Source organism: Peromyscus californicus, unplaced genomic scaffold, assembly GCF_007827085.1.
Source record: "Peromyscus californicus insignis strain IS unplaced genomic scaffold, ASM782708v3 Scaffold_5__1_contigs__length_169319896, whole genome shotgun sequence".
NCBI classification, from domain to species: Eukaryota; Metazoa; Chordata; class Mammalia; order Rodentia; family Cricetidae; genus Peromyscus; species Peromyscus californicus.
This window is the reverse complement of record NW_026294573.1, coordinates 64241868-64266105: the sequence shown is the minus strand read 5'-3', so window position 1 is coordinate 64266105 and position 24238 is coordinate 64241868. Positions and strand designations below refer to the sequence as shown.

Genomic DNA, 24238 nt, shown 5'->3' with positions numbered 1-24238 from the left:
GAGAGACCCTGTCTCAAGGTCATATAAGGTATGGAGCAATAAAGGAGAACATGGAAGACTTCTGTTATGCCTATCATACAGACTCACACACCTATGTCCATACATGCATATAACACACACACACACACACACACACACACACACACACACACACACACACACAGAGCTAGGGACAGTCATGCTAAGTTGCTTGCCCAAGACAAAATAAAGACACAGAGGTAGGCAGAATCTTGACTTTCTTCGCAGCCCTGGTTGGCCAGGCTTTAGATGACAGACAACAAGCAGCAGCCAGGTTTGCCTCTCACCACAGAGCTGTCTTGATTTCTCCACATGCTGATTTGATTTCTGACCACCGAGATAGAGGAATAGGAAAACCCAGTCCTGAAATGTAACGTGTCTGCACCACACTCAGTACTGTGACAGTTTCAAAGGGCAAACACATTGACTGACCATGTGACAACCAAGACCGGAGACAAACCCGGCAGACGGGCGCCCCTGGCAGTCTTACCTGGTGTGCCCACCACACCATCAGGTAAGAGAAAACTGCGATCCAAGTGATGGAGCCAAAGAATGTGATAGGGAAGAACTTCCTGGAAGCCTGCAAGACAACCAGAGGGAAGAGCGTCAGCATTGTCCTCTGTGGTGGAGTGACAGTCCAAAGCTAAAGCCGTCTTTGCCATTGCCATGATCTCTCTCACATTTCTTACTTCTTGGTTGAGGAAAATTCACTCTTGGAAATTAAAATTGGTGGGAGCTGAATGGTTGTAGAACTAGGGAAGAAATCTCTCTCTCTCCCTTCATCCCTTTTTCCTTCCCTTTCCCCCATTTCTTTCTTTGAAATAGGGTCTCAATGCCTAGGATAGCCTAGATGGCCCAGAACTCATTATGTAGTCCAGGTTGGCCTCAGATCCTACCTTCCTGCCTCAGCCTCCCATGTTATGACATGCGACACTGTGTTGGGCTCTGGAAGTCACTTGAGAGAATGTCTGTTCATACCTGTAGCTAGATGCCCCATGTCCCCTGCTCCTGTCTTTTATAAGATCTGGATTTTCTGTTATTCCTTCTGTTAAACATTTTGCATCCTCCCTTTATCTCTTTTTTAGTTTGCTTCCAAGTTCACCCGATTCAGGCCATCAGAATTTACTGCTGGCAAACCATGTGTCATGGTAATCTATATGCCAAAACCTCTTATGTGACTGATTACATGAAAAAAATGGGAAGGATTAGGAAGGTTGGAAATAGATTAATTCACCTTAGGGTCCCATGAATTATCAGGAAAGCCACCACCACAGATGGCTGGTGATGGCTAGTCTCCAGGACACCAACCACACCCATCAGCTGAAGTGGACAGAGGTGGAGATGCCCAATCAGGGTGATCCCCACTAGGATGGGGCAGGTCAGACATCATTCTTGGGAATGTGTTCTCTCCAGTGTGCCACTCTGATCTACATTACAAGTCCCATTCTGCTCCCAGCACTGGACTTCGTGTCATCTTGGGCTTATACAGTGTGATCACACTCAAAGTTCCCTTAGATCATCATCAATAAAATTCAGGCACTTCTAAATGTAGTTTTTCAGGGCCAATAAGATAGCCCAGTGGATAAAGGTGCCTGCTGCCTAGCCAGACAACCCATGTCCCATCCCTAGAACCCATGTAGTGAAAGGAGATAACCAACTCCTGCAAGTTGTCTCCGACCACATGGACCAAATAAATGAATGAATGAAGGAATGGATAAATAAATAAATAATACGTGCAGGATTTCTTACTCAATCCCATTCCAGGGAAACTGTGGCTTGCACTGAACTAGTTTCTGCTGATTCCCTTGATGGAAAACATGGGACACACTTAGATAACAGAATGCTGTTTGAGAGCCCACCACCTATTCTTGCCAACACTTTTAATCTCAAAGCTTTTCTATGCCGAGAAAACCACACATTGTGCTTTGATAATGTCACCCAGTTTCTTTCAGGGCAACGACTCCTACAGTTGATGTAGACAGCGGCTGTCTCAGCTGCCTGAAGAGCTGGTCTGGGGCAGTCACAGAGAGGCTACTCTGCCACAGCATTTGAAGGCTCATTGGAAGAAAAAAGAAACTCATGTGTGGCAATCTTTTAAATCTGAAGCACAATGATAGATAGGCTCTATGGTACCAGACCAGGTTTGCAATTTCTGTAAATTTCAAGCGTTGAGTAATCTTTTGATTATCATTCACACAGTCCTTAGACTCTACACAAATCTTTTCTCTCTTGAAATGAGTGTTGCTTAGTGGGGGGGCAATTCACTGGGGGTGACTATAAGACCAAATGGGCATGCTCAAGTGGGAGAGGGCATCATGTCATAGACAAAACTCACCCTTAAAATGCTTCCCTATGCTCCTTCTCTTTCTTAGAAGAAAAGTATTTTGAATAAGGACTCTGGTTTGTCTTGGAGACCTGAGCACTTCAGTGGGTGATGGGAAAAACACTTTTTTTTTTCAAAGTGGAGCCTACACTTTTGCTTCTCAAAGCAAATCTTTCGAAGGCTAGGAATTGGGTTCTCAAGCGAAGATTCCTCCAGCCAGAGAAGATGCCAGGCTTGCCCAGGCAGGGCACTGAACTGACTGGACTTCCCAGCTTTTTTTCCTTCCGATTGTGAGTCACTGTTTCAGGATTCTAAATGGGATGCAGGTTTCAGTTTCTCAGGGTCATGCTCTGTCATAGGAAGAGAAGGGCAACTCTGGCCACACAAGACCACCCCTGACTCTAGCATCAACTAGATGAGGGTTCTGAGTGTGGCATGAGAAGCACAGAGAACTGTTATCTACTTTATGGTGAGACATCCATACCTCATGGAACATCTTTTCAGGCTGTTCTACTTCTAGGTTCATTTACTTACTACATGTATTCTTATTGCTTATTTTCATTTAATACATTTTAAATTTCCTCTTTGCATATCGATTGAGATGTCATTGTTAGTCAGACTCAAAATACTAAGATTTCCTCATATCACTGAACATTCCCAGCCAAATGGACAAAGCCAGAGATGAGACAAAGAACATAAAGACCCAAATGCAAATCAATCCATTAGTGAAAACCTGCCCAATTCAATATCTGATACTTACGATTCTCAAGATACCAGTTAATAATTAATAGGCATAAAAACATCAAATGTTGAATTAGAGGCTTATTCAAAAAACACTAGAAACAAATATTCTTAGTGAATTTCAAGGTCTTCATCATTGACTAAGAGCAGGTAAAGATTTGGTACCTACTCTATATCCAGATCTTCAACTAGAGATGAAATTCAGGTCAGCTGACTACCCAACGCATGTGCCTAACATGTATGTTTTACCAACACTTCCTGAAGAAAATAGGGCCCAAACTGCTCAAAATACACCCAGCCACAGGCAGAGTGAGCACCATCATCATCATGCCAGGCTCTATTCACAACATCAGAAAATAAAAAAAGCATCCAGGAGACAGAGGCCAGTGCTCCAGCTGTACGGCCATCTGCCTCCCCAGACTCCCATATTGTTCTTGCTTCGGAAGTTGCAACCCTTCATGCACCAGCAGTTTGGCTAATTGTTTCTCTGTCAAACTGCCTCACCATGCCCAGTCTCACAACCCAGGAAATCACTTCTCTCACTTTTGTCTAGACCATTCTCCTCATTTGGACTCCATGGTTTCATTCTGGACACCACTGCTCCGGAGCATCTGTATGGGTATTAGGTTACCAGTCTCATTGGAAGAGAGAAAATAGCCCTGGAAGCCATGGTCTAACACATCAGGTTATGGTCAGTAATGGTGGCTCATCCTGACATCTGTTAGGATAGGCCTCATACCAATTAGCAAATGAGCAAATTGTGACCATGTGCTGCCCATTTTATTTCCAATGTAATGGTTAGGTACCTAATTGACAGCTAATGTTCCCATTAGAAGCTTTTAGTAGAACAGTGTGATATTGGTTTGAAAAAAGTCACTGGACAATAGCTGCCTGAGCAAACTAGCCATGTCCTTCTGTTCTAAATTTAATAGTCACTGAGCATCTACTTTGTGCAATGTTCTGAAGAATATACCTTGGGTGAAAGGGATGGGAGTCTTGCTATGTAGCCCAGGCTGGTTTCAAATTTATCATTGCAAATTATCATTTCAAAATTATCATCTATCTGTTTACTTATTAATTCATTTGTGTGTGTGTGTGTGTGTGTGTGTGTGTGTGTATGTGCGCACACACATATGGGAAGGTGCATGTTTATGCATGTATGTATGAAGGTCTGAAAAGAACTTGTGGGAGTCTGTTATCTCCTTCCACCATGTAGGTCCTGGGAATCAAATTCAGGCCACAAGGCTTGTTAGCAATTGCCTTTACCTGCTGAGTTATCTTGCCGTCCCTCGAAGTATATACACTTTGAGACATTTCCCACAACAGCCCTATTAAGATTCAAAGTGTGGCCACTGGATTATGATAATGGGGGTTGAAATCTCTGCTCCCAAGTGAGCAGTGACTTAGAAAAACTAGTTAACCTCTTTAAGTTTTGGTTTCTTCATTTGTAACACAGAGGGGAGGGGTAATACAAATTTAAATGTTCTGAAGAGTCATGTACTCAGAAAGTCTAGCAAAGCACCTGAGACATAAAAAGTGCTCCAGTAATGATCGCTGTTGTTACTGTACACTATTGTCTTCATTGAAGTTTTTAAGAGACAATGAGGCTGATACCTGGGGAGGCAAAGTGACTGTGGATGTCTGGTGTGGAGGGCTCTTGGCTTTCCTCTCAGTAGCTGGCTGTGATTGAACAAACCCTAAACCTCCCTGGGTCACAATCACTTCATCTTGCTACATCATGTATGGCTCCTGCTAGATAATCAATAAATACTCAGTGACTGAATAAATGACCCAAAGTGCAAACCCTTAGCTGGGTGTTCAGGTTCCTTCCCAGTTCTAATGGGCCATGTTTTCCTATCTCAAGAGATACACTCCTCCTTTGTTTGAGCATCCAACTCAGGCCACGAGAGAAAATCGCATTGAGTGTTGTAGTGTTTATTATTTTCAGTTTTCATTAAAGCTATGTTTCACATCAAGGTTTACACTTTACCCCTTTCTGTTTTTGAACAAACTTGTTAATTTAAGAAAACTATAAGTGTGAAGCTCCTATTTAGTATCTAAGCTGAAAGTATGCATGATCCAATAAACATTGCCATAAAATTTGCATAGAAATGATGTGGGAATAAAAACAAGTGGGAGTAATATTTATTCTGAAATTAGAACTATACAATCATGCGTTCCCTGTAATTACTGGTAAGGTTTGGGATTTTCATCTCCATGAAGAATTAAAAAAAAAACAAAAAACTACTGAACAGACAGAGCTGGTGGGTCCTAAGGAGGTGCAAATGTCTGTTTGTTAATTTTCCAGTTTTTTCCCTCTCCCTTGATGTTACCTCCAGGGGTCTTTGTGGACGTACATAGGCCTGTAGTAGTACTGAAAACCCAGTACATTATTCTGCCCCTGCCATCAATAGGTGAGCTCTATTTCTCTACACTTAGGTGTCGGCTGGCTTTAGGACGGCTTCAATCAATAGAATGTCCTGGGAATGATGGAGTACAAATTCCAAACTAGATCTCAAGAGGGTTTTGTAGTTTTCATTCTTGTAGCTCTTGGTCTTTTGCTATCCTGTGACTAAGTTCAGACTAGACCGCTTAAAGATTAGAGATCATGTTGAACACAGACAAGCTGTTTCAGCTGAGACGTTCCTATGGCAACCTGCTCCCAGGAGAACTGTCCAGCTGAGTGTAGCACTAACTTTCAGTCCTCAGAATCATGGGCCAAAATAAGCTTGTCTTAAACTGAGTTTGAGATGGTGTATTACAGAGCAAAAAGAAAACTGACATTAAGAAACAGTTCAATAAAACCCTCCTGTGATAAATATGACCAGGGAATATCTTAATGGCTCCTGTATCTACTGGCACGGTTTATTTCACTTGGCCTCTTGTATGTGCAGGGAGGACCACATAGTTTATCTTCCAACCAGTATGCTCTCAGAGTAAGCTGTGACTGTCACAGGCAAGTTGGGGTGTACAGTCACCTTCAGTTTGCAATATCGTATTGAGGCAGATGTCTTACTTACGCTTTTTCTCAATCACAGAATGCCATGGCTGGTAAGGAATTTAGAGATCTTAGAAATCTTTATCAACAGTGGACAAAAATGGAATTCAGAGAAGTATAGTTTCCCAAAGTTGCTTAGCTTATGAGGTAGGATGGGGGAGCAAACTACCAGAGTCAGGATAGTGGAATAAAAATGATTTGGACTCAGGAGCCTTAGGCTCAAGTCTCCTTTAACTGTTCCTGCGAAATCTTGCTTTGAGTTATATGTAAGTGTCTTAGTCAGGGTTACTATTGCTGTGATGAAACACCATGACCAGAAGCACCTTGGGGAGGAAAGGGTTCATTTGGTTTACACTTCCATTACTGTTCATCACTGAAGGAAGTCAGGACAGGAACTCAAACTGGGCAGGAACCTGGAGGCAGGAGCTGATGCAGAGGCCATGGACAAGTGCTATTTATTGGCTTATTCTTCATGGCTTGCTCAGTCTGCTTTCTTATAGAACCAAGGATCACCAGCCCAGGGATGATACCACATCCACAATGGACTGGACCCTCCCCAATCAATCACTAATTAAGAAAATGCCCTTCAGGTTTTCCTACAGCCCTATCTTATGGAAGCATTTTCTTAAGAGGTTCCCTCCTCTCAGACGACGTTAGCTTGTGTCAGATTGACATAAAACTATGCCACACAGCAAGCATGCCTTGGTTTAATTATTAAACTTAAAGACAGAATTTTGTGTTATTATTATCTATCTCTATATCTCTGGCTGTCCTAGAACTCGCTCTGGAGACCAGGCTGGCCTCAAACTCAGAGGTTCCCCCTGCCTCTGCCTCCCGAGTCCTGGGATTAAAGGCATGTGCTACCACCACCCAGCTGCTACTATGTTCTTTTAATTACAGCAGGTTCATGGGTACTTTGGCCACTCAAGTATAACTGAATGGTCACTACATAACTTCAGAGACAAGGGAACCAAAGACCATGCAACTTCTGCCTTCAGCTGTTAGAATGCTCACTCTTGGAGGTCTGACCTGTTATGTAGGACATTGGGCTATCCTGGGGCCATCATGTTTTAAGGAACCAAAGTGCAGAGACAGGCCATGTTTGGGTACTCTGATAGACAACCTACCCTCAATCCATCTCTTCCCAGGTGCTAAAAACACTAGCAAAGAAGATGAACACACTTCTCAGCTATAAATCACCCCCAACCATGCAAGTCTTTCCAGCTGGAGTGCCAGGCTTAGTGACATGGACATAAACTATCTCTAGTGCACCCCACTTCCATTCTCATCCCACAGGATCTGTGAGCAGAATAAAATGGTGGTTGTTTTACACCCTTAAGTTCTGGGGTGGTTCACATTTGATAGTCACTGAACAACCATTACGATTGAAGCTTCAGCAGGTATGAGAAGAGGCACACATGCATCACCTCACTGTTGAACACACTGGAAATGGACTACAGTGGCTACCATACTTTTGACAAGGGAGCTGTTTCAACAGAGCTCACTCACAGGTTTGCGGACGTCAGGTAAGGTGATCCAGAGCGGGAGTACGATGGGAAGAACAATCAGGAATGTGACCTGCTTGCGGGTGTTGGATGGCCAAGACAGGCTGAGGGGCTGGTCATCCTCTTCCTCAGCAGTCTCTGTGGCCTGCTGCAGAACAAGAGGACAGCTGTAAGTAGGCAGAAACTTGGGGAGTGCTGGGGCCCACAAACACGACTGCAGAGCAGGTGAGGGATGTCCTGGGCCTCACCTGAGTGTTTCCCAAGCCACCCGAGCTGCTCTCAAGGGCATTCTTGTGTTAGAAGCACCCCATTGGTCACAGCCTGAGGCTCACCCCCTCCCTCCCTCCACAGAGCACTGTAGAACTTTCTTTTCATTCTTTGGGTGTCCTATGGCTTCTCATGTTTGTCAACTGATTATTTAACATTGACCATAGTCACTACTCATGATATATATATATATATCCAGCTGTGCTTCTTATTCAACTGTACAAAGTAATGGGTTTTTATGATATTTCCATACACGCATATAATGTACTTTAGTATGATTCACCTTATCCTTTCAAAAAAAAAATCCTCCTTCACGAACATTTTCCGATTTACAATATCTGCTGATATAGTGATCTATGACCCCATTTCTGTTTCCCTAGGGCTGTGTTACGTGATTTGGACTCCTTGGGAGGAAGAACAAGGGTAAAAAATTAAAATCCCTCTCTTCCCCCTTTCCACCCTCTTTCTCCTCTTTTTTCCTTCCCTGCAGCTGCTGGTCACCAGGCACACAAAGCTCAGTTCTGGAACAGTTCAGTGATAATCCTGAGATGTCCTAGCTCTGTTCACCCAAGAATAGACTCAACGATTTTTACATGGATGTTCCTAACTTGCTTAGTCAACTGGGTGAATTCTAAACCATCCCAAAGGCACAGTATACAAACACACACCTCAGGACTCAGAGAAACAGGGCCAAAGGCTACTATAACATCCACCCTGCCCGCCTGGCATCTCAGAGGCAGGGTAGGAACTCCCAGTCTCTGATCTGGCAGCCCGCTGCCTGCGTTCTGGTGGTCTCTGCTGCAGTCAGCAGCTCTCAGGCCCCAGAGGCAAACGAGACAAAAGGTAGATCTGCCCAGCAGGATGAACATTAGTCCATGAGACGGGGCACAGTCACCAGCACAGCACTGGTGACACCACCACATCACTGTCACCCTGCTTGTTTAGAAACGAAGCCACAGCAGCAGGACAGAGCACCAAATCTAAAAACAGGCGCCTTTGCAGTGACATTTCCTTTAGATGCCAGAGAGCGTCCTGCAGGCTTCCAGCACTGCTCGGACACTTTCTAAGCAGCAGCAGTGACTCATTCAAAGTCTGTGTCCCTAAGGAGTGGCAGGTGGGAAAAGCTTGGGCCAGATGTCTTAAGGGAGGAAATACTGACTGGACTATAGAGGTCATGGCTGGGTGTGCAGATTTACAGCAATGCTACTCTTAGTTTATGTACTGCTACTTATTAGGGATCGACAAAAGGTCTGTAATGGTGAATGACATTATCCACCCTTCAACCTTCTCTGGGATCCAAAACAAAACCAAACAAACAATTAAAAACAAAAAACAAACCACGTGATTGAAAGCCATATTGAGAAAGATTGGAAATAACAGGTTTGTGGCAGTGGGTAAGAATCCTCAAAGTACAAATGCGGGAGAATTATGGGGATTAGATAAAGAAGTTGGCAACCTATTTTGGTTACCCAAACCCTCACCAAGCACGTACCTCGCCCCCTCCACCCCTTTTGCTAATGTGATGCAGGAGCCGTTCTATCCACTGTTGTTTTTACTCTTTCCTAGGGACTCTGCCCCTGATCCTAGTCACGTCATCCTTGGAGGAGAGGTGACCTGCAGAGGAAACCATACCCCGTGGGCTCACATACCTAGGGTGCCATCTGGATACAAGGATTATAATCTGTGTGTCATGGGGCAGTGAAGACTAAGAAGGCTGGGGCACATGATGTTTTCTTCCAATGAGATCTTCCTCACGTAACCAAATGAGTGACTTTCCCTTCCACACCTGATAGGCATCCAGGAAATAGGCACCAAGAGTTGAGGTACTAGAGCAGTCTTCATGAGCACGGCATCTCATACCAAGTAGGGGGTTTAATCCAGCAGACGACGGGCTTTCCTGAAGACCAGTCAGTCCATCTGATGAACTCACCAAGCTCCTCTTTCGGCCTGGGTAGCCTCCCCTCCCCGATCTGCCCCCTAATGCCATCCACAATTTAGCAACTTTTCTCTGAACTCCAAGCTACCCTTTTTTTTTGAGAAAAGACAAAAGCAACTCTTTATGACTCATATCATTTTAATGACACCAACAGATGGTGACATTTCATCAATAACCTTTCTGCTTGTAACCTACAGATTAGCTCTTTTCTCCATCTGCCAAAGTCACCAGGCAGGCAGTGCCGCTAGCAAATAGCAGAAAATAATTGTCTGTTTGCACGCCCAAGCTCTCAACACACGACTGTCCAGTGCAAACAATTAGCTGTGTTGAATAAGGTCCAAGGGTGGCGTTGAAGGAGGCTGTTGCTAGGGCAGGAGTGGACTAGGAGAAGAGGCTGTGCTTCAAGCTATGCCAACAGAAAACTTCACTCTTCATGGGCACCAATTGCTGCTGCAGGGAAGTGAAGGGGTCTAGAACCCTGGGATGGATGTGAGAGGTGCTTCAGGAGCAAGCTGTCAGAACACCTCAGAAGAAATTCTTTTTGTCTTCTTGCTAAGTAAATCTCATTCTGGCTCAAGCTGGTTAGAGACACCACAGAAGGACACACTGTTCCAAGTTTAGGGCCTATTTGTCTTTGCCTGAGCAGGTGATACAATGCTTGCATTAGGCTTAGCCCCAAGCGAGGCCATTGAGGTCAGGGCAATGAGTTTTCAACTTTTCTTAGAGTTGTAGCGTGCCAACTTTGACCTTGCAATGACCTACTCTTGCCTCCTAAAGTGTCTGAAGAGTGTCCCTAAGAAACAAGGCAAGGAGAGCAGGCTACAGCTGTCTAAGGCAGAAAGAATCCAAGTGATTTTGAATATAAAGGCTTAACATGGTTTGCTATCTGCTGGGGTCTTGTACAAGCCCCATGGTTTCACAAAACTAGGCTAGTGACTAGATATTTAGGATCGTGTAATCGCTGATATTAAAACACAAAACAAACAAACAAAAAACAAACCTTAGAGAAAAACAGCTTACTCAGACAGGCATGAGGATTTACACCTTTAATCCTAGTACTCTAGAAGACAAAGGCAGGAGGATCTCAGTCTTTAAGGCCTGTCTGGGCTATATAGTGAGTAGCAGGACAGCCTAGACTCACTCTCTCTCTCTCTCTCTCTCTCCCTCCCTCCCTCTCTCTCTCTCTCTCTCTCTCTCTCTCTCTCTCTCTCTCTCTCTCTCTCTCTCTCTCTCACACACACACACACACCCCTGTAACGAGTTTCCCAAGTGATGGGTGCTGCACTGGCCCTCAGATCTAGTGAGATGGGGAGAGTAGGTAGCAGAATCAGGACTTGCAAGCTCCAGTTTCCAGATCTTTCAGGCAGCCTCTTCCATCACCTGAAGATTCCCAAGGGCCTTTAGGTATGAAGCTAATCATGAAAATCTAGGGCTCCTACTTCCAGGGCATCTTGCATTTAAAAGGAGAGGCAAAAACAAGATGATTCCAAATGTGGGGGCCCTGCTTCCCCCCCGCCCCTTATACTCTTGAGCAGGGAGAAGTGAGAATATGTAGATAGAAATATAGAGGAGAGAGACAGTTCGAAACATAGGATAGCCTCGGGAGGGCCTGGATCAAAATTCACCGGCCCCTTCTGTCTCTACTAAAGGGCTTTTAAAGGAATGCCAAGGGGTGGAGCAAAGACCTCCCCCCAGCACAGCCAAGTGCAGACCATCCCAGACACCTGATGACCATGCATGTGGCCAAACCATCCCCTAATGCAGCTCTGCTGTGTAAAGCAAGCTCAGATTTTACTAGCAAGCTTTTGTGGGCTCCCACACCCAAAGCACTGACTGTTGGATGCTTGCCAACATGGAAGGAGGATCTCCTGGGGCCCCACCCATAGACAAAGAAGTACAGGCAATTAAGAAAAGCTGAGAGCGGGAGAAATAGCCTTCTCCAGGTGAGCTCCCTGATTGTTATCCAATACCAAATGGTCACCCCTGAAATCACAAATATACAAGTGACACTAAATGGACTGAACAAGTTGTATTTATGTGTTTATGCACACACATAAATATGTAACAACAACAAAGAAAAAGAGGTCATGTATTTGTGGGGAACATTCGAAATGTTGAAGGAAGGAAAGGGAGGGAGAAATGGTGTAAATATGTTTTAACATCAAAATATTGAAAAAAAAATAAAGTTCAGGTGCTGTAGACACCAGTGAACATCAGGCTTTCAAACACAGCTCCTCTGCACCAGTGGTTTCCCCCAGGTCGCTGAAGGAAAGGTGGCAGCCAACCCCAACGAGGAGATTTTACGTGGGCTTCACTGCTTGATGCCACCCCAGACTTCCTATAACTGTGGATAGTCCCATTTTGGCTACCTTTAAAATGGATATCTAGGGAACATTGTAGAAAATGAACGAAACCCTTTACAATAATAAACTTTCCTGGGACTAACGTTAGCAAGGGCTGGAACGGGAGCTGGGTCAGTTTCAGCCTCTGCCATTCAGTGTTTGAAGGTCATGATGCCTCCAGGGAAGACTGTGCACAGGAAAACAGAACCGTCTTTATCCTGGAACTACCTGTCTCCCTTTTCATGCTTGAAGCATTAAATAGAAGCTCTTGGGTAACATGCATCATATCTCAAAGTAGGTCTCCATGGAAACTGGTGCAAAGGTATGTGGGTCTGGGCAGTGAGCCTGTAAGATGCTCCCTGAGGACACCCTGATGACACGTTGTCTAATGATGGGACAGCTGCAGAAACGCACAACAAACACAGACCCACTCTTCATATGGTTCCTATGAAACAGGAATTCTGTTCTAGAAGGTTCCTTTACAACATTGGTGCTATTGAAGAACTGAAATAATTCACCAAAAGTACTTAGGACCGTGTTTGGCACACAGTAAACACTCAAAACATGGCTGCTATCACTCTTAAAAAATAGTCAGGAAAATAATTTCTTCTAGGAGAAGGAAAGTTGGCTAGGTGAATTATAATATCATTTCCAACAATAAATCCCTACAATTCAATTATTTGATATGAAAGTGGAAACTGCAATGATTTTCCCCCCATCTGTTCACTCATCCAATATTTATTGAGCATTTGTTGAAGGCAGTGATACCGACAATCTAATTTTCTTCTCTCTTAGTTAAAATTGATAAATAGAAGGCTCTGTAAACAAAAAGGGGAAATCCCACAGCCCTGAGGAGAACCACTATTTTATTTAGTAGTTAGCTTTGAGCTGACTTTCTGTCGGAAATCAAGCTTCTAAACAGATGGTAAGACTCACAATATTGTGACACCTTGACTCTGAGCTCTGTGCAGACTTACAAACAATACCAGTGCTGGGATTCTCAAAGGCAAAATTACCCCACATGCACAGTGACTCTTTAAAACAGTGAATGGTTCTATGGTCTACAACTGGCTAGTAGAATGACTAGAGAGACTTCCACAGGGTGTCCGACATTAGTGAGCACCAGTCCACCTGAGTTTGGCAGAGGAAATGGTGTAAACTGACTGGCTCCATTCTCCCACAAAATGTACTCGCCAGTGCGTGGAGGCTAACACACTAATAGACTTCCTTGTCAACTAACTGCAGAAACAGAACAGGGGTTATGAATAGGACTGACCCATTGTCTTGGCTACTTTCATGTCAACTTGACATAAACTAGCATTATCTGAAAGGAGGGAACACAAATTGAAAAAATGCCTCCATAAGATCTGGCTATAAGGCATTTTCTTAATTAATGATCAGTGGGGGAGGGCCCAGCCCAATGTGGGTGGTGCCATCCCTAGGCTGATTCTGGGTTCTATAAGACAGCAGGCTGAGCAAGCCATGGGGAAAAAGCCAGTAAACAGTACCCCTTGATGATCTCTGCATCAGCTCCCACCTCCAGGATCTTGTCCTGTGAGCTTCTGCCTTCACTGTTTTTGATGATGGTCTGCTATATGGAACTATGAGTGAAATAAACCCTTTCCTCCCCAAGTTGCTTTTGGTCATGGTGTTTCATCACAGCAAATAGTAGCTCTAATTAAGACACCCACACAAACATTAACTGCTGGCTTATGGTTCATTTTTGTTTCACAGACGCGAAATTAAAGTCTCTAGGTTACCATGGAGTCTGAACTTTTGGGATCTCAAAACTGCAGCTTTTGGACTTGTCAAAGTATGCTGAGTTATGTTCAAATCTGTCTCAGAGTTCTGAGGGGGTTCTCTGAAGGGCTCTACCCCTTTAAAGGATAAATTTTCATTTGCCTTCCCTCTGTGCAAAGGCAACAAACCCAGGAAAGTCCTGAAGAAGAAAAACGTTTAGAGCAGATGTTAGAAAACCAGACAGTCACGTAGGAAAACTTCAGTTATCCAAAGGGAAGCATCCAGTCCTGCTGAACACAAAACACTGCAAGTATGTTACGGCCTCCCCTACCCAGGGACCTGTATCTGGAGATGGGGACTCGGAGGAAGTAACTAAGGTTAAATGAGGTTGTGAGGATGGGGCCCTAATCCAAAAAGATTAATTACCTTGTAAACAGAGATCCTAGAGTGCTTGCTTCTTCCCTGGAGTGTCCCCTATCCCTTGACTTCTCTCTCCCTGTCTGTGTCTCCCTGGCCCTGCTGCATTGAGGAAAGGCCATGTGAGGGCTCACTAAGAAGCCAGAAAGAGAGCCTTGACCAGAGATCAGAAGCGTCTAACCCTCACAACCCGTGAGGAAAACAAACTTGTGTTGTTTAAGACAACCCATTCACGGTATCTCTTATGGTTGGCCTGAGTAGAATAATATGATGACCATATGAATATTTATTCTTTTCCAACATATCATTGCTGAGTATGGGCTTTGGCTTTGAAAGAAATTGTGTTCACTTAATTTAATCTGCTTTTCAACTGTCCTTGAAAAACTCGGTTTTGAGTCTTAGAACGACCTACTTCTGTGTTCAGAGATTCTCACCAATCTTGCATTCATAGTTTCCACCAAATATCCCTCAATCTCTGTAGTTTGTCCTTAACCTCTCGATCCTGACCCCTTGTTTCTTACACACAAAGTAAGTTGAAAAGAGATGGAGTCAAATTGCATCCCATTTTAGAAGGGCTGCACCATCTGAGACATTTGCCTGGCCTTCTGTGTGGACATCCTGAATTGACAGAGCTGATCTTTAACTAGAAAACAGATTTCCTTAAAAAACGGACACATTTGCTGCAGGTGGTAGGGAGGAATTCACTCCCCTTATAATGACATCATATGGTCTGCTATACATATAGAAGAAAAAAAAATCCCAGCATCCAAAAATTTAGCACATGAAACACAGAATGAGGTTCCACTGAGCAGTGGCAACCCCAAAACTCCACCTTGGCTGGGCGGTGGTGGCGCACACCTTTAATCCCAGCACTCGGGAGGCAGAGGCAGGTGGATCTCTGTGAGTTCGAGGCCAGCCTGGTCTACAGAGCAAGATCCAGGACAGGAACAAAAACAAAAACAAAAACAAAACCACCCCACAAAACAACAACAACAAAAAACCAAACGACAACAAAAACAACAAACAAACAAAAACCTCCATCTTGTAGCAGACACTGAACCAAAACCAAGGTTTCAACATTCATTGTTGTTGTGCCTGATGAGCTGTCTGAACTACAGCATTCCAGGACGGCAAGGGGCATTTCCAACCATGCAGAACAGCATATGAGGGTCTCATTGAAATGCAAGTACTCTCCTTCGTTGTACATTTGTCCAAGCCATTCTGAGCTGCAAACCATGGAAGAGATAGATTTCTTTCTGAATTGCTGTAAACTGGTTTTGGTGTGTTTTCATGGATTTGTAAATATTGCTGACACATTCATAAAAGATTTGTCCACACAGAAGCTAACTGGAGAATCATGAAAATAATCGTAAACTCCTTTTTAGCTCCTTATTATCAACTGGATTAGAATTAGTCATAGAAACATTATATTAATGCTGGTACTTTTTCCAGAGTGGTAATGAAGCTTTCTATCCTTTTATTGATAGTCAATTATTGAAGTATCACATGAAAGATGGACAGATATTCTCAGAATTCCTCAGAAAGTAAATTATTAACAGCAAGGTTCTCAGTGAATAAGGTATAATTCTTTGTCAATATTCAAATTTAGAAAGATTTTTTAAGAGCCTTAAATTTTTATCTATTCCATGCTTAAACTATGTTAAAAGGCCCCTGAGTGAATCTTAAGCACTTGGTAAAAATTATCCAGGTCAACAGATATAGGAAACAGATCTCAATTTTTTATTAAAAATATAAACTGACAGAAAAATATTATCTGCCCTGGAAATGGCCTAGTCAGCAAAAGGCCTTAAGCTTTGCCTGTGTTATGATTACTGTTGGATTTTCTCTGACACAAATGTGTTCTTTTCTAAGAAAGTTATCCAGCAAGATGGACTGGGGAATCATTTGCCATTCCCATTGCCTTCCCAGTGACATCTGGTCACCTTCTCCCACGACTGCCCTCTGGCCTGGCTGAGTCAGATAGGAGATATAGGCCACTTCCCACCATGGTTATTAGAATCCTCTCACTGTGCTCATGGATGTGCCAAGAGATGGGCAGTTTCACTAATAGGGGAAAATGGAGTTGTTTCTAAACGTCCACAGTGTTTGACCTGTTCCATCCATGTGCATCTCCACTGATTAACAGGAGCGTGGGGGGTCCCTGTGCTGGACCTCACCACTGTGGAAAGAGATGGTTTTTGTTAGGTTAAGGGTAATAATATTTAGAAGAAACAGAAGATACGGATGCCAGGTACCCCCTGCATAGGTAATATCGGACATTCCTGTCGCACCTGACAGTCTGGGCCACTTGCATTATCACGTGGCTCCAGGGAGCCCCCAGATCACAGTAGCACCAATCTGCAACAAATGACAAACTTGGAAAATGGCACTTTGTTTTTCTAAGGCACTCTTGGAAACCTAAATTTAAGAGGCAGGAGGTATTTTTAAGCATTTAATTCTTTTTTTTTTTTTAAAGAGAAATTCAAACACACAGTCACCTCTATCACTTTCCTCTATTCATCCTTTACTTAGTCACCCAACGGGGCTTGCAGAAAGCAGATCTTGAAAACTCTATTGAGTTTAGGGAAGGTCGCCCTATGGAGAAATACATCAGAGCTCTTATAAAATGGAAAGAAGTTTTAACACAGTATGGTGATACTCAGAGTATAAGGTGAGGAAAAAAGAAAAGAGCCTGCATTTTACAGACCATAGGTCTGTTTTTCATTCTGCACATCATCCATTCATCCATCCACACATCCATTCACACACACATAAGTCTGTCCATCTATCTGTCCATCCATCCATCCATCCATCCATCCATCCATCCATCCATCCATCCATCCATCCAACCATCCATCCACCCATGCATTCATTTACATATCCATCTATCTGTCTATCCATCTGTTCATCCATTCATCCACACATCTATCCATCCATCCACCCAACCATCCATCCTTCCATCCAAGGATGTAATTTTCTTACATGAATTTCCTTACCCATGGATATAACCGGGCCACAACTAAAACAAGAATAATTAAGATTTTCCTAAAGGCAAAGAAATCTCAGGCAAAATCAAATCAGAGCTGAGCACAGAAAAAAAGTTGCTTCATCGTGCATTGCCAGGCATAGTCACTCGTCTTTAATCCCAGCACTAGGTAGGCAGAGGCATGTAGATCTCTGTGAGTTTGAGGCCAGCCTGGTCTACATAGTGAGTTCTAGGCCAGCGGGACTATATAGTGAGACCATGTCTCAAAGAGAAAAAAAAAGCAGGCACAATTTAAACCAGGGAGCTCTTTAGCTAGATCCTGAAATCTGCTGAGTGTCTCTGCAGGGTTTAGATGCATCACACCAAGGAGCATGCAGCTGCAACAGGGAATGCAGGCAAGGGCTATCACCTGGGTGTTGCCTAGATTGGCAAAATTCAAATGCAGGTAGGTGGTCCCCTCAGCTCCAGAGCCCCTTACATGTACTAGGCAAGCTCTCCACAGATTGTCAAAATGCAAGAAAACATGAGTGTCTGTCTATGTCTAGGGAAATTCTCCACACTGAAGATTTGGATGGGATGCAAACCTATGGCAGCTCTAGTCCACTTCCTGTGCGGCACTGGGAGGGCAGGTGGAGAGAAGAGAGTAGCACTGAAGAGTGGAAAAGGCTACGCTCATCTGCAGTTGTGTGGACATGTGCCAAGTCCTCTGCTACACAGGGCTCATGTCCTCCATTATTTCATAAGCTCCTCCCAGTCATGGGCCATGGAAAGTCTGTGCTGGAGAAACCTCTGAGCCAAGGTGTCAAGGTGAGATGAACTCATTTGGAAATGGGGATTTTCAAAACGGCAGGTCAAGTGAGGAGACAGGCTAAACTCTTAGAACAGCAGCAGTGAGTGTGCAGCATGGCCATGCTCAGAATTTCCATGCCCACCTCACTGTCATGGGACTTGATAAAAAGACAACTTAGGCACAAAACCAACAACACAGAGGCACTGGATCATTTCTGCGAAGCCGTGCCGGGAGGCCAGAATGCCCTGATGGCGAATCTTGTTTTTTTTTCTTACCCTGGAGTTGTAACCCTAATCTAACCCACCCCCAGTTTTTGCAGTCAGTCAGCCTCAGCCTTCTCTATGGCCCCTGTTTTTCTGTTTACTTGCTATGGCCAGTTTTAGCTTCTCAGTTCTGGCTCTGAAATAGCTCTGAAATCCTGCCATGTTTCACCTTACAACCAACACCAAGGAAAACCTCATCATCTGTGCTACTTGATAACTATCAAGAAAAGATTTTTTTCAAGTATTCTCAACTTCATGAACCCCCCGTGAGGCACTCACTGTATGTCAAGAACTATTCAAAGAGCAACTGAGCCTCACACTAACACTATGAGAGAAGCATTTTTTTTTTAAATTACTGTTTCACAGAGAAGGAATGTGGAGAACAGAGAGATTGAGTACATGGCTCTAGGCACATAAGGGAAAGGGTAGGGATTTGAACTCTAGTGGTTTGCTACAGTAGTCTATGCTTGAATGACTAAAGAATACTGTTTTAATTTAACCCATCATCACCATCATGATGTACTGGAGGATGAGCGTGAACTTCTGATCCTACACCTCTCACATGCTGGGATTACAGATACTCCCTTTTTGTGATGTTGCGGGTAGAAGCCAAGGCTCTGTATATGCTCGGCAAGCACTCTCCCTACTGAGCTACATCCTCATTCCAAATTTAACCCATTATTATTTTTATTGTTATTACTCAATTTTTTTTTTGACTAGGTAACACAATTACTTGGTTCAAAATGCAAAACCCACAGAAATCTCTGGAGGTAATGGACATCGCTAATTTCTCCAGCAGCATCCTAAGCACAGGCTTGCATGCTGGTCCCTTTTTTTTTTCCTTCAGCATCAGACAGTGTACTGCTGTATCTCACAATCTAGGATACACTTTGGCACTGTGCCTTTTCACTTAACAACACATACCGAGGACCGTTCCAAGTCAGTATAGGAGAGCGTTCTCTCTAAAGACTGCAGATGGTCTATATTGGGCACAAGCAGTACCCCTCCCCCGCACTCCACAAAGGGCCAGACAGTAAATATTTCAGGCTTTGGGGTCCATATGGTCCCTGTTCCATATGCTCCTGCTTCCTTTTACACAAAAACATTTTGAAAATGTACAAACCATTCTAGCCCCTTGGGTCATATAGACACAGGCAACAGGCCAAACTGGCCTATGGATCCCAGCATGCTGATCCCTAAGCTTCTGTGTTCTCGGCTCACTTTCCTGTGTCCGGTCTTTTTCTATTCTGCCCTCCTCCTTATTTTTGTGGTACCAGAGATGGAACCCAGGACCTTGTGCATGCTAGGCAAGTGTTCTACTACCAACCTATATCTCCAGCTCAAATGTTACACGGTCTAGAGTTTTCATATCTTCCCCAGATAAGATCAATTTCTTTCTTTTTTCTTTGTCAGGCCCCCAGAGCACGGTACACAGAGACCTCCGTGATCACTCTGGGCCATTATTAACTACCAAATGTTTGTTGGCTGACTTATTTATATCCTGTGTACACACGTACAACCCCCTTTCATTTTCACCTGCAAGGAATCCTTAAAGGAAGGGGTGAATGCTGTTTAAGCAGTGAGTTTGGGCATATGATGTAAGTAGATAGCATGTGGCCCTGTGCCCAGGGTACATCTAGCTCTCACGATAGCACCAATGAGGCAGTATTTTCAGGATCTGTGCTTTAAGGAGGAGACAGTGAGTGCCCAGTCAGGCTGGCAACTTGCCCTGTGGCTTTGGAATGCACCAGCAGGTCACCCTGTAGTCAGCTATAGTGATGACTTTTTGATAGCTTGACTGCTCTCCAGGAGAGCCAGCACGGCACACAAATCTGTGCGTCTCCCTGCACTGAGACCCGGGGCGGCTCTGCGGACAGAGGTCAGCGAGTCTTTGGCTCTCCTGCAGCAAGGTCCTCCCTTGAAGGGACACAGATGTCCCTGGGCCAGGCAGATGGAGTGGTAGGGTGATGAGGTGTCCCTCTGCACACCTGTGACAGTGCCAACCCCAAGGGCAGCCAGATGTCCTTGGAGCTTGCCTCCTGCCGCCACATGCCGCTTATCCATGTGGACATAAGCCGCTCTGCCAGATCACTGCTGAGCTGACGTGGTGCCAGTCCAGGGCTCTGGGCAGGAGGGTGAGAGGCTGGAAGGCAGAGGACACAAGGGCAGCCAGAGCTGAGTTCTCTTCAGACAGGCGGAGAGACTGCCTCTAAATTGCTCTTAGAGATCAGGGACACCATGTAAGAAGTCACATGTTTTTCCCAGAGGGCAGACGGCCCCTGTTGCAGAGCATTTTCTGATATAAAAGAAAGAAGTGCTAGACCACACTGTCTGTTGTCTCAGTTCTCTTTGTGGGTACTGTGCCACAGCTCACTGAGAAAATTCGGGGACAAGACTGGCTAGCAAACTTGAGGGTGATGCCCTTCAAAGTGTGGCCCTTCGGCCAGAAGCACTGCCATCACGGAGGGCCCAGTCAGCATCTGCATTTTATCATGACCCATCTGCCCCACCTGCTCTGAGGATTCGGGAGTGTCTTTCAGCCTGTGAAGCTTTGATGGAGGGTACTTGATCAGATGCAAAACTGGGGCCCCATGCCTTAGAAGTTGTGATTGATCTGATCAGGACAAGACCCAAATATCTAGTAAGCGCCAGGTGGTTCTGCCCACGTTTTGAGCAACCGTGCTCTAAAGACAGTGCTCGTGGCCGAAGTAGCCCAGGCACTGCATTTAGACATGCCTGAGATGGAGTCTCAGCTCACTACTCACAACTAGGTAACCCAGTTAATCACTTCATCTCACCCAGCTCAGCTTCCTCAACTGCACGGTGGAGGTACCAAGGCCTGTTCCTTTAGCTGTGAGGTATGAAGATGGGCATTCTTAAAGCATCCCGCACCACATATGGGCATGTAGTAGGTGTTTGATAAATGCTAGGTATTATTAATACTTCTAGGAGGAACAGTTCATTGGTTGTGGTTGAATAGTGGGTGGGGCCAAAGAATATTAATTTCAATCACTGAGGTAAAAGATAAAAAGACTGTGAGTTTTCTGTTGTTTAGCACTGGCTTTAAAGACACAGCCATCAAGCTTTATGATTCATTAGCATATGTCTTTTCATCCCCAGACTCTGAGATACCTGCTCTTCCCCTCATGCTGAGAAAACGATGGCTTTTAAGAGAGTTTGCATGTTCATTCAAAGCACACAGAGTTTTCCCTGTGTGAGGCCCTGGGAAAGATACACATACATGAATCATCTCCTCCTTGGTGTCCACACAGCTGGGAGCTGAGCCACCAAGGAAGGTGTACTGTCACGGCATCATACCGGGGCATCTGTAGCTTCAATGCTGTGGGAGAGGTTCCCATTCTGCACAGGTTCTGAAGCTTCACTTGATGGTGTCATTTCGACCTCGGTGCTTGTGCTGTTGGGAAGTTCGATTTTTTCTGTGGCATAATTTAAACACAAAGAGAACAATCAGAATCAGTGGGCAAAAGGGGCCATGTTGGAAAGAATGTTCTAGAATGCTGACCAGAAGGTGAGAAGGCACCTGAGACCTGAGCTGGTGTCGGGCACTGGTAAAGGGCTTTCATCATTTGTCCTGGGCTGCCTTGTGCTCTGGCTTCCACCATACATAACATCACTGGAGGCCCTAACAGCTGCCATATATGACAGATCATGCAAGGACACAGATACATATCTTTGACATTTAGATACTGACTGTGAGATAGCTGGATCCCCCCTGCAACAGTACACCCCACCCCATAAGGGATACTGGTCAGGGTACAATGTCACCATTAGCCCGCCATCTTTGGCAGGCCCCCTTTTTCTCCGGGCCGGGACACCTCTTCTATGAAGTGAATGGTTCATTGTGACTGATGGCCAGGCAGAGACTGCTTTCAGCTCTAATATTCTCAGTCTTCATGCTACAAAACTGCCAGGGCCAGGAGGGGAGGAGGGGGCACAGGGAAGGAGGATTTGGCCACCCGTCTCTTTTTTACAATCCTGAGAACACTCATAGCACATTCTGCATGGGTGTTCTGCTCCAAGGAAAGTAAGAGGGAGCTGAGACAAGGAACAAGGCTTGGTTGGGTCCTGGGCCTCTGTAACACTAGGAATCAAACAGGCCTGTGTTTCCACTCACTCGACAGCTTATGTCGTGTGACCCTCAGCAAATGTTTCAACCTCTGTGGCGTCTGGTTTCCTCACCTACAGAACTTGAGTGCTGCTAACAGTGAGTGCGACCACTACCATCACTACGATTGCTGCTCCCACTGCCCCTTCTGTAGAGAGGTCGGAAAGTGCATGTAAAGCACTCAGAACAGATCCCCGGCAGAGCCGACGAGCCAGAAATGAATGATCTGAATCTCTGTCGCTGCAATTGCCTTTTGCAAGATATTTTTTTTCCAGGGCTAAGAGAAGCACCTCCAGGTGACTAGTGTTCAGGCCCCATTGGGTTCAACTGGAACTTAAGTGGGAGTGAAAGATAAAGTCTTTCATTGAGGCTGGAGAGATGGCTCAGCAGTTAAGAGCGCTTACTGCTCTTTCAGAGAACTGGGTTCGGTTTCCTGCACCTATTTTGGCGGGGGGATCACAATTGCCATTAACTACAGCTCTAAGCGGTCCAACACTCTCCCTACTCTGGCCTCCATGGGCACCTGTGTGGGTGCACTACATGTGAGGCACATGTAGACACACAAAAATGAATATAAATCTTTTAAATAAAGAAAGAAAAGGAAAGGCATTGGCACCAACTCTGTTCAGCCTCAGGAGGCAAGGCTTGTGTGGTGCTGAGTCAGGAGTCAGGGTTGCTGGACAGCAGTCTGCTCAGCTGTGCCAGATGTGAGCAATCTCGGGATGATGCTCATAGAGGAACGGAAGTGGTGCTTTTTTTTTCTCTAGCAATTTCAGAAGGATCAAATATTTCTGTCATCAGTGCCTAAGAAAACAGAGAGTTATGTGGGGCTGAGCATAGTGGTCCATGCCTAAAATCTCAACACTTGGTAGGTGGATGTAGGAGGGTTGCCACAAGTTCAAGGCCAGCCTGGGTTATGTAGTAAGACCGTATTATGCCCCCTGACAAAGAGAATTCTGTAAAAATATTTGGTTTGAAGCAGTCAAATACCGGAAATCCTAGGGAAATGCTCACAATTCAACTGTGGTATTCTGAGGCACAAACGATGATATGGAAAGTGTAGGAATTCGGGTTTCCCTAATCCACCCATGATTCATAGTGTCTCTGCTGCCTGTAGCCATGCCAGGTTGTCTCAGTATGTTTCATTCAGTTATTTAAACTAAAACATGAGAATCTGGGGGACACAAAAGACCTCATGCACCTCCGGTAGCAGATTGCTGAGGTCAGACTTGATCTCAGAATCACAGGATCCGAAGGAGTTTTAGATGTTCCAGGATAGACACAGACAAGTAAGAACCTACTTCGCAGGCACAGCCCCTAACTCAAGTGTGTGGTGATATTTTATCTGTGTACCCCAATAAATCTTATCTGAGGATCAGAGGAAAAAGTCAGCTACTATAGTAAACATAGAAGTCAGGCAATGGTAGCACATGCCTCTAATCCTAGCATTCAGGAGGCAGAGATCCATCCAGATCTCTGTGAGTTCAATGCTACATTGAGAACAGAGCCAGGCATGGTGGTATATGCCTTTAATACCAGCATTAAGCATAGAGGTTTGGAGATCTGTACAGACAGACAGGAAGTGATGTAACTGGGAGGAGAGGGGAAGTGAGATGGCAGAACAGAAAGGCATATAGGTGTGGGTATACAGGAAGTAGGTCTCTTTGGAGACTGAGGGCTGGTAAGGTGAGGTTGGCTGTGGCTTGTCCTATACCTCTGATCTCTTGTTTTTTACCTCAATATCTGGCTCCGTTTTTTTTTTTTTTTTTAATAAGACAGTTTAACA

General features: G+C 44.7%; 1 protein-coding gene across 6 annotated transcripts in view; it reads right to left on the bottom strand.

Moving 5' to 3' along the window:
• The window catches only part of Slc24a2 (solute carrier family 24 member 2), a 241659-nt gene that overhangs the window by 17836 nt on the left and 199585 nt on the right, over positions 1 to 24238 (bottom strand). For 5 of the 6 annotated variants that reach the window (XM_052716555.1, XM_052716553.1, XM_052716549.1 and 2 more), the window contains 3 exons: positions 21645 to 21763; positions 7590 to 7733; positions 509 to 598 (listed from right to left, as the gene is read on the bottom strand). In XM_052716555.1, coding sequence (XP_052572515.1) covers positions 509 to 598; positions 7590 to 7733; positions 21645 to 21763 — 353 coding nt within the window. The remainder of the gene's footprint in view (positions 1 to 508; positions 599 to 7589; positions 7734 to 21644; positions 21764 to 24238) is intronic. The other variant, XM_052716552.1, reaches the window with a different exon arrangement.